This window comes from Morone saxatilis, unplaced genomic scaffold (assembly GCF_004916995.1).
Source record: "Morone saxatilis isolate NCDOM2014 unplaced genomic scaffold, NCSU_SB_2.0 Contig1, whole genome shotgun sequence".
NCBI classification, from domain to species: domain Eukaryota; kingdom Metazoa; phylum Chordata; class Actinopteri; family Moronidae; genus Morone; species Morone saxatilis.
Genome location: NW_023339651.1, coordinates 8,467,488 through 8,479,068, shown reverse-complemented (window position 1 = coordinate 8,479,068; position 11,581 = coordinate 8,467,488). Strand labels below are relative to the sequence as shown.

General features: G+C 36.7%; 1 protein-coding gene across 5 annotated transcripts in view; it reads right to left on the bottom strand.

The window, feature by feature from the left end:
* Positions 1 to 11,581, bottom strand: part of LOC118329061 (calcium-activated potassium channel subunit alpha-1-like) — an 89,655-nt gene that overhangs the window by 36,066 nt on the left and 42,008 nt on the right. For all 5 annotated transcript variants that reach the window (XM_035663052.1, XM_035663035.1, XM_035663044.1 and 2 more), the window contains exons 4-9: positions 10,425 to 10,518; positions 10,216 to 10,327; positions 4,425 to 4,500; positions 3,363 to 3,438; positions 3,049 to 3,219; positions 1,140 to 1,231 (exon numbers count right to left, since the gene is read on the bottom strand). In XM_035663052.1, the coding sequence (XP_035518945.1) occupies positions 1,140 to 1,231; positions 3,049 to 3,219; positions 3,363 to 3,438; positions 4,425 to 4,500; positions 10,216 to 10,327; positions 10,425 to 10,518 (621 nt within the window). The remainder of the gene's footprint in view (positions 1 to 1,139; positions 1,232 to 3,048; positions 3,220 to 3,362; positions 3,439 to 4,424; positions 4,501 to 10,215; positions 10,328 to 10,424; positions 10,519 to 11,581) is intronic.

Here is an 11,581-nt window from a genome sequence, read left to right as displayed (position 1 = left end):
TGAACTGGATGTAACCATAGCAACAATTACAGAGTTCTAAAGTAAGACTCTGAACTGGTTGTAACCATAGCAACGATTACAGAGTTATAAAGCAAGACTAGAGTATGTATCCTTCCTTTTACAAATTATGTAAGAGTAACATAATATGTTACTGTGTGTAAGCTACGTTACCAGTTGAGTCATTGGTGAAACAAGCCCAACCCTAATCATGTGTTAAACTGACCAAGACACAACCTACTTTGCTTTTAATAACTGATCTTTGTTGATTCTTTTTACATGCAAATCAAGGAAACTACATTTTCTCTTTTTCCCCAGTAGTAGCATGAATAATCACAGTTTATATCACAGGGATAGATCAGTGAGAAAATCCGACATATGCCAACCCCTATGCATGACAATAGTACATGGACATGACTACACTGCAAAAATACCTGCCTTATCAAGTAATTTTTTGTCTATTTTTGTCTCAATCAGTCCAATTTTCTTAAAACAAGTAAAATCATCTATCTGGCAGATAGGTTATTCAAAAGTGTTTCCAATAATAGCTGACATTTCAAAAGAATTTTCCATAAATGTCATTTTCTTTAAGATACTGACCAGATTTTTTTCACTTTATTCTTTTAAGAAAATATGACTTTTAGGTCTAAAGAAAATCACTTTAGGCAGAGTTCTTTTTTGCAGTGTAAAAGCAGACATTCATTCATGAAGCAGCAATGACAGCTTGCACACATATATAAGCAGCAGCAATACAGTGCAATCAATTCTACACATTAATCATGGCCAAGTTCTTCAGTCACAGTGTGACTTTTATGCTACTTGAGATCAATACATCTCAAATTACAGTTTCATGACGTCTGTTTAAGCAAAAATCAGGGTATGTCACCTCTTTATGAGAGGGCCAATTAAGTCACACAAAACCACACCATTAAAAGTTTGCTGTTTTTTTCATTTGTTTGACTTACTTTCTGCCTCTGGTCGAGTTATAACTCCCTCCATATTTCTTCCGATTAAGGATGAGAGCAGCAATTTCTGGCACGTAGCGAGCAAACATGGCCTACATGCATGAAAAAGAAAAAGAAAAGGGCATGCAGAGAAGGTTCTACTGCGGCGGAGGCAGTAGAGCCTCCTTGAATACTTACTTTCTCCCATTAACAGCACTATAGGAACCACCATATTTCTTGCGGTTTCCTATTAACTCTATGATTTCAGGGACGTAGCTTGCAAACATGGCCTAAGGAGAAGATAGGAGACAGAAGAAGAGACTAAAAAAAAGAAAGACAAAGAAGAGCAGGTCCTCTATTTTTGCTTTAAAGAAAAGTCTGAAAGACGAACACTACTGTACGTGCAGGAGTAGTATTAATATTTATTTGTTAACAGGAAAAAAGAAAAAGAAAATAAATGTTGCAATTCATTCAAATTAGTCAGTACAGACTGAATGTAGCCTGAAGTTAAATCACAGTTACATTCCAAAGTAGTATGAAAATGAAAAAGGAAATTGTAAGGCCAATATTTACGGATATTGGAAGAATAAAGGAGAAAAATGACAGCTGATGAGCGGTATGTCAATCTGTGATAGAAAAATAAAAATTATAAAAATTAAGAAAAAGCCTTATGTGCCATGTTTTGTCCAACAAACACACATGTGAGGTTGATTTTGATAGCACAGTAAATGGATGGCAGACATTAACTTAACTCTGAGACTCTACACTGAACTCTGCTGGCTCCTATTTAAGTGTCTGTATACTTTAATTTAAAATGCCACAATGTATTTGTCTGCTCTTATTTTACAAATTAAAATTGTGAAAATCGTGTAAAAATGGCAATTTGACAGCTTTTACAAGATAAAAATAAAACATTGAATGCTTGCATATTATTCATTATAGTTTCAATTAGCTTGTTTTTTATCAATTTTTTTTTTTTTGGTGCAATATTGATGTGTTTTGCATCATTTTAAACACAATTCCCCCAAATGCAGCCTGAAATATTTGGTATCTTTGAAAACGTTCGCTGTCCGAATGTAAGATTCTTTAAGCTCTTTAATTTAATAGTTAGTTAATAAGTTCATTTAGGCTTTCCAAGGACATATAAAATGTCACTTAAACCCCTATTATAACCATATTACAGTGTGTCATGCTGTTAAATCCACTCTGATGATATGATCTGTATAATAGTGTCCTCTAAATTATCTTTAGCTACTTTCTTTACAGGTAACTCAGGTCTGTGGCAAATCCCAAAAAGGATGTTTTCTGTAAGATTTAAGATTAATTTAATAATATTAATATTATTCTGTGAAATCTCTGCTTCATGCAATTCATTCCCTAATATGTCTTTAAATATTTATGCAGAAACTGAGATAATGTCGCTACATCCATCAAGATAGGCTATAATAAATCATCCCTGTCTCATTGTGTTTGTTGGAAAGAGGGAGGGGGGGCAGGAGTGTGGAGCCACCTGAAACCGCAGTACTTTTACAGTTAATAACAAATGCAAAAATTCTCAAATATTCTACATATAGGAAGTAATAACAGAACAAAACTTCAGGGTAACACTTTATAATAAGGGTACGAATCATATACTTAAGTAGTGCTTAACTTACGTATGACTCGTGATGATTTCATGCAGGATGTATCATTGATTTCTGTTGCTCACCATTAACTTAATTCATTGATTACATCACTTTACTTTAATAAATGGTCAACAGGACCTCATGATACATACTGCATTAAATCATGATGAGTCATGCATTAGTTAAGTATTACTTAAGTACATGATTAGTACCCTTATTATACATACAATACCTGTATTAAGTGTTACCAACTTCAGTATTAAACCTGAGTAAATGCTGCAATACTGTAAACAACTCATACAATACATTACATGCAACATACTGTGGTGAAGTGGTGAGCCACAAAAACACCTCAGAGTAAACAACAGGCGAAGGGCGTCCTGAGTTGAGAGCGTCCCAGCGTTTGTTAACACCTGGCGGGGTGTGATGATTGGTTGCATGGAGGATTTTAAGCAGGAATAAGTAATAAGAGGGATTTTTACCAAACCGCCAAGGATGAAGAAGACCATAAACAGGCGGCCCAGGGTGGTTTTTGCATAAACGTCTCCATAGCCAACAGTGGACATAGTAACCATGAGTAAGTAGACACATTCCCAGTAGGAAAGTGCCTGGGAATTTTTGAAGTTTTCCCAAGGATCCCCTGAGTTTTCCACCTGGAACAGAGGTCCAAGATTTTTACAACCACAAAACACACAGAAATAAAGGATTCTTCTTTGACACTGCAGTAAAAAGTATGTACTTAAAATAATGCAACACACTAACTTCACCTTAACTCAAACAGCTCCCGCTAACTTACCAAATGAATGAAGCCTGCTGCAGTTAGCCATGTGCTAATAAAGATTGAACACAGGTTCACCAGCTTTATCGAGTTGCTATTAAAAAAAAAAACAGAACACAAATGAATTATTAAGTATTAGTTATTACAGTGACATCAGGAAAATACACAGGCCAAGATGTCAAAAGAATCCCTTGGATTAGACTGGAAGATGCATGCTCTAAAATGCATTATACAGCTTTCATATTGCATTCAGTCATAATGCAATAAAGTGTAGCATTGCGTTGAAACTGTTAAAAATTGTAAATGGAAATCTTCCTGATCTATTTAATCTGACTGAATTCAACATGCTGCGCAAATTCTCAAGTCCTTAAAGCCGCTGCATTCAATTTAATTTAAATATTCTTTGAATTATTGTGTATGGAATTACAGTGCATACTTGGAATTATAACACATATACTACTAGTTTTTTAATCATTTAAATATTTATATAAGTTTGCAATATTTTCCCATTCAATGTTCACCAGTAAAAAGAGATTTTCAGCCAATGCCATTAAATATATGACTAATATATTATCCAAGGTCTTTCTCAGTTTGTCTGTAAGATTTATGTGTGATGACCTTTCTATAACACAGTATATGTATCATTGTGGTACAAGTCCCTGCATGACCTGTGTCCTCTCTTATTTTATGTTCTGTCTTTACCTTCATCTGAGTGAATGAGTGAGGAGATTATTCTAAAGCATTTATTTGCACTATAAGCTCTTCCTGACATCTGTGCAAAGAGCTTTAATTCTAAGCAGCGAGGAAACAGACTGCATCATGCAAGTACAGCGTGCACAATACAGCACATTACTGGCTGCAGTATTGAGGAATAAACTTAATATTAACATAACTTTTATGTTTATTAAATCAAATCAAATCAAGTTCTAATGCTAGTTTTGATTCAAGCAAAACACTACAAAAGAAGCGCACTTTCCCCCTTTAAAATAAACTATATTCATGCTTATAAAATGATCACATTACATGCAATATTCACACTGCTATACCTAAAAAAAGTAAGATAAAATATTAAACACTTACCTTGTCTTCAGTATATTCAAAAACTGTAAAATTTCTGAGAACTGTATCAACCTTAAAGCCCTTAAAAACCTCAAGCCTGTGAGAAAAAGAGACCATAAAGAAATTACTTTAAGATGATTAATGACAAATGGAACAACATCAACAGCATTTGACTGCGGTTTAACAAGAACCTCATACCTTTCATACTTTCATCCATGTTTATCAACTTCATTGGATTCATATTGACAAAAAAATAAACTCCGTCTGTTCAAGCGACACTTAAACCTTACTGCACTTGTAAAAGAAACATTATGGAGTATGTGAGAAAAAAACAAAAGCTCAGCATCCCAGATTTATATCTCTCCATCAACTCACAACACTCTCATGAGCCTCGCAAAGCACCGGCATCTACCTGATACATGTTTAATTCCTGCTGGATAAAACTCTGAATGTGGAAGAGATGAAAACCTGGATTAGAGACAGGTGGACGCTGTCACGCCACATTGATTGAGTAAACAGATGTGACGTCAAATCCTAAATTTGAGGGTATTTATGGGAAGAAAAAAAATATAGCCAGCTGTTGCCAAGAGTTCAAGGACGGCATAACACCAGCAAAATCAGCAGTGACAACACCAAGCCTGAGTCCTGTATTGTACGTGATTACAGACTGACTGTATCATACGATTATTTAAGCTACATATGTGTTAAATCACAGCCTCTTTTTCTGCTGTTTCTCAGACAAAGCTCAGATGATTAACACAGAAATCATAATCTCCTCCAAAAACACATCTGAATGAGCAAAATAACACATATTTCTATTGTTTATGTTTCATTATTTCGGTGCAATTCAGTAAGCTACCTGCTAAAAAGGAACCTCCCACCTGAGTTTAAAAGCCAAATGATTCATAGGTCCAACTCAGTTTTAAAAAAAAGAAAGTAGAATCCACTGCAGTGTCGGTGCAGCATAAACAATTAAATGCCACCTTGGCCAAGAGTGAGCAAATCAAGTGAAATCCATCTCTGCGTGCATTAATCAAGAAGACAATTTCCCTGCTGGAATAGATTTGTTTGAATGCCAAATGACACAAATCAAAGATGTTACAGGCATCCGTTCAGCTAGAAAAATATAAATAAATAAGTTTTTATAAAATGACGTGGACCATGATGTGCCTGGCCAAAGCTCATTTTTCATTTCAAGTGAGTGTTTGCCAGATGGGGAGCATAATACAGAACAAAATCCTGAACCTGAACCTGCTCCAGCTGACACACAGAGTCCAAACACTTCTGGACACGCTAGCGTTCAGCTTTAGTGGAGATTCCCCCTCGTTCCCACGTCCTGTAGGTCTTACCCCAGTAGGAGATTACATGGAAGCATGCACCGAGGCTGTACCAGATGCTGTCCTGGTCCTCTTTCTCGCTGACCTGCCCGTGGCCCATCCTGACCCTGTAGCCATTCTGGAAGAGCTCCCCGGTCGATTTCTTTCGCCTTCTTGTGTTAGAAATCGTCTGAGAGTGCGTGCCTCCATCAGGCCCCCTGTACACTAACATCTTAGTGGGAATCATGTCTGAAAATTATTTTTGGTAAGCAAAAGTTTCAAACGTCCAAAAGTCCAAAATCTGCTTCACATCCACGTCGTCACTATTGTGAGTTCACCGTGAAAGATATCATGTAGAAAAAATACAATCCTCCAAGAAGAGAAAAAAAACGAAGAGAATCGGGCACTTGATCGTAGCAGCCAACAGGTTGGCGTCAAAAAGGACTCTTTTTTTTTGAAGAATTTTTTTATCTGATTTACCTCAGACCTTCATAGTATTCTCACTGTGATGAGGCGTGTTCGGCGAGCTTAAAGCAAACCCTTTTCCCATCAGGATATTAGAGTGTAAGCTCCTTTAGGATTCATCCAGAGAAAGGAAGAGGCCAGACAGCGAGTCTGTCCATCAGCTGGCTTCACAATGTACCGTACATCTCATCCCTATAACACTGCAACTGCTCTTGACAAACCAAATTTCATTCTGTAATCTTGGACAACAACAGCATGTATCTTTGTCCCTTTGTTCATAGCAGGAAACAAGTCATGTGCACGGCCAGTAAAGCTGTGTATAGAAAAATGAGGAGCTTTGGCAATAATTGTGTTTTTCTATGGATTTAGTGATTCTGCAATAATCCCTAAATTAATCACAGTTGATGTAATAACTGCTATTGTCGTTGAGGTTAAAACTAAATGCGCAGCATAAAAAAACCTGTCACTGCGAAGAGAGAAAATACAGCCGCTGACGTAAATCTGTCTGCAAAGTCCATTTAATCTGAAACGCAAAATGAAATTTGAAATATGTGTCACTTCTCTTGTCAGCAAAATACTGCAAGTCTTCTTAAATGTCTGTTCACTGAAGTAGTTAAACAAAAATAGTAATTTTTGCTCATCAGATTGTCTGATTTAAATATTTATTACTATTCATATGCAGTATTTGTAAAGAAAAAAGCACAGATTAGAGAAATGTTTGAAAACAAAACATAGTTTTGAGCCCTTTCTTCATGAGTCACTCCTGATTCAGCTGCTGAGTGGCACAAAACTATTAAAGACGTATTACGTAATCATAAGTTACTCTTTTTATGCCCCCTCAAGTAAAGTGAGAGTTTTTACTGGATAATTAACAAAATCGTTGTGGCCTAAAACGTCTGATGTCACAGCAGCTTTTCCACAAAATCTGCAATATTTTTAGGCATTTTTAATTTTGAATGTTGTTGTTTTTTTGCAAAAGTGGTTGCGTTTCCTTTTTTTGTATAATGCATTGAAAATTGAAGGCAAATTGTTCCAGTGTCTGCTTCTGACTGTGTAAACTTACAAAAAAAAACTCTTAATAAGAGATTATGAGAATTGCACATGTCTACATCTTCACAATTAGACACAAGGAAGTGAGTCTGTCGATGTATGACTGGACTGCATAGGATTATTATATACCATATAGTCCTCCATTCAGGGTTATTTTGTTATTTTGAAACCACCATCTGCCTATAAATTAATCACAACAAATGAAACTCAAATGACTCAGAACAATGTCTCACTATTCCATCCATCATATTATATTGTTCTCTCTCTAAATTACAGACCTCTAAGATAAAGCTCTTTCTACTTTCCTATTCCATTAATCATCCTGCAGCATATTTTACTGCTGAACCTCAAGTTAGGAACCGCAGCTTTAGAGCATTTGAGGACATTTAGTTTCAATGGACAGTTTAATACTAAAAGCCGTTTTCTGTGTTTTTACCCTTCAGTTCAGGAGGAAAAAGCTGCAACATGCGGCCGCCACCAAGACATGAATATCTTATCTAGAAGAGTAATGTTCTGTTTAGCTTATAATATTTGTAAGAGTTGCACTGGATTATTTTCACTGTCAGAGATAAATGTGATAAATGTGCTGTTTACAGTAGGTGACTGCTTGTATTTCACACCTGCAGGAGGTCAGAATTTCTGACTTTGCAGTAACCGACTTTGTTTATCCGCTGCTGTATGTTGTTGTTGGGAAATGTGTGTCATGTTTAAACCCGCAAGCTTCTCATGCATCAATGAGTGCATTAGTATGAGAGAACATTAGCGTGTATTTTGTATGTGTATTTGTGTCAAAATGTTCAGACATGAGGATTGGCAGATTGGCAAATTGGCAGCTTGGCGGAGCGCCGGGTGAAATATGGAGTTTTGATCAGAAGAGGGAGTTCGACAGCTGCTGGCAGACACTACTGAGCTGGTTACGACCTCACAACCTGTTTAACCCTCAGTTTAACAAAACAGTAATTTACTCACTAATCCTACACAACCAATTGCTCACGGATCATATTGACTGAGATTATGTCTGACAGAGAAATCTTTCCACTGGAATTAGCTCTACACACCCTACAGTATATTTTTAAAATATATTTGAATAACAAATTTGGATTACTTAAGAATTCAAGCCTACATTATGTCAACTAGGTGCATGAATGTTTGTATATTTGCTGTTTGGAGTCTAGCAGGAGGTGCCAAAGTATATAGGACAGTTAACATGAGCAGCGAGTCCCACGAATAGCTGAGCAGACAACAAAAAGAGTAACACCTCCACAAACGGTAACAACAGAACAACGGGATGGTGACAGTAACAGCAGAATTGCAGTAAAGCTCACATTGTTTGACTCAGGAACTCTGGGAAAAAGAACCAAAATGATCATCAGCACCAAAACCAACTGAACTCAACTTACAACTTTTATTGCAACCCTAATTAGATTGGTTGAAATCAATTTAATACTCTTTGAACCCAAAACATCACTCAGACACCAAACAGAACATATCCCTTGATCATTATGTGACTTGGTCTTATCACATCTTTCCATCCACACAGGCCTAACATATACACTGCAGGAGAGGAGGGATCTGAGGGATTAATTTGTGATTTTGTTTTTTGGGCAGTATGCTTTCAATCAACAGCATTTTAGCTGTGTGGAAAAGTTAAGGTTGGGCTTTATCAGAAAAGGGGAAAAAAAAGCTAAAATAACACTAAAACAGAGCAAACAGGCCAATGTGCATGCAAATGATTTCAAAAAAGTTAAAAACTGGAAACATAAAGTACATGTTTTGCAGATAGAATGGTCACAAGAAAACACATATTTGTTGGAGTTGGAACAATAAAATGGCCAGTAAAAATATATTGTTGCTAACAAACCAATAGCAATCAATATTATGCAGCTAACAATTATATGGACTTTCTATGCTGTTGACCAAAACTACAACAATACTGTGAAATACCAGCCATGCTCTAACATGTCCACTAGATGGCGCCAGCACTAGCTTGTCCTCCTATTGTTTTCACACCATAAGTCACAGTACATTAGCCCAGGGAAAATACACAGGCACGTTATGCAACTGTACCTATCAAGCTGTCATAGTGACTATAAAGTAGAGGGTGTTCATTGCTTTGAGGTGCTGGTGTTGGCTGCACGGCAGGTTTGTTCCTCAGCTGACAGGAGAAGAAAACGCAGCTATAAAAACCTGTAATGCCGCAAAAAAATGATCCCCCTTAATCCTCTAATTCCTCACAGACCTCTCCGAGTGATGAGCTTCACACATTTAGCAGATTGACTTCTATTCTAGCACTCGAGCCCCAAAGCAAAGCTTATTACCTTTTTTTATCCATTCGTGTCCTTTTCAATCACAGCATGATTTCATTCGAGTGTTACTCGAGAGCTCTGCTGGACAGGTGAAGGGCATGTGAATGACACCTGCAGCACAATGCCCACTGCCCACAGCACATGGCCAAAGACATGATAGAAAATGACATTTCCATTCAAATCGACTCGCATAAATGCAAGTTTAAATGGCACACCAGATGCAGCCATACAATGTCTGATAGAGTTGTCATGCAAACAAGCGCCAGTTTGACGAGTAAAGCTCATAAAGCTTTCAAATCATCGTGCATTTCAGTTTTCATGCTGTGCTGTAGTTTTTAATTTGATGCGCTATTTCCACAGTGATAGTGAAGATCATTCAGACTTTTCATGCATGTCATGCAACGTCCCAGCAAAAAGTTTATTTCATGACAAAAATATCAAACTTATATGGCTAATAGTGTAGGTGTGCCCATGTAAATGACCACAAATGATCAAGAAGTTTCTTTTTTGCAGCCCTAGAAAGGCGCTGAGATTATCTGGTGTGTTCACTGACAGCTGCAAGACTAGTTATATCCACCGGGTGGCACCACAGCCTCCTAAATACAAGCCGAAAGGATCCGCTGTACAATGCTTGGTCTGTTAATCAGCCTGTGTGAGAGATGTGAGCATCCTTACCGAGCCAGCTCCTGTTCAGGTACACCGACACAAACACCGGAGGAACCGTGAAGAAGTCCACCACTGAGTTCACCTCCAACCAGAACCACAGCTTATCATTGGCAGCAATAAACTGTGGAAATGAAGGGTTAGAAATGAGATTCACAGTTTCCAGGTACATGGATAACAGTGCAAATAAACAACATCTATATATTTTTTGTTTTACTTACACGGAGGCCGAAGTACAGCAAGAAGAAGACGTTGAATGCCATGTCAATCTGCAACGTGAAGTCTTGGTAGAAGTTCTGACAGGACTCGATAGGACTATCAGACAGAGGGAGAAACAAAGTATGTTAATGTCTTACAAATACTGGCAGTCAAGTGAGGAAAGGTTTGGATACATATCAATGTGGAATAAAGCATAAAAGTTGCATTCTTCTTTTCCTGAAAATGCATTTTTAAGATTTTCCAAAAGAAGAGGAACTTAAGTGTTGAAAAAAGTGCAATACTTGGTTTTTTCCAATGGTTTTTCTGTTGAGAAAGGACATGCATTTATTGTCACACAAGCAAGAACTTGTCGAGATACCTGATTAACCCTTAAATAACTGCAAAACAATCTGTCTGATGCAGTATTACATAATGAGAATTCGGCTGTTTTCCTTTCAGGCCTGCATTTCCGATTTCATGGACAGCATTTCAGGGTATATATTAAGTCAAACATGATGGAAATGCAGAGCCAAGGCAGTACTTTAAGGGTTAAATGCATGCAGGGTTCATGTCCTCTTTTATGAAATCAGGCAGCCATAGCAAATGCTAGCAATGCAGTGAAGTCTCACCCTCAAAAAGCTTGTATCTGGCACAAAGAATTCAAATAAAGAGAAATAAATAACCAAGTAAATGTGATTGTAAGAGGTTAGTAGGATTGGATTATAAAAAAGTATGACCTAGAATTAAAGAAAATATCCTTTTAAAATATTATTCACACCTAAAATGAAAAGACAGATTTACTGTACATTCAAAATGTAACAATGTTAAACAGTGGATTAACTGTGATGTGAAAAATATGTTGGATTAATGTATCACTTGAATGAACAGTTGAGTGGACAGTGAATAGACAAGTTTTACGATGGAAAGAGTGATTGGTTAATTGTGTTAGTGCTGAAACAATTAGTCGATAAATCAATTCATTGTTTGACAGAAAATTAGAATCATTTAAGTCTTTTATTCAACCAAAACATTAGTTTCAGCTTCTCAAATGTGATGATTTACTTTTTTTTCTAGGTTTTATATCATAAACGTAATACTTTGAAAGACATTTGAATACATCAACTTGAAAACTCGGTTTTCATAATATTTTGCATTTGTTTTTCTTTTCCTTTTTTTTTTT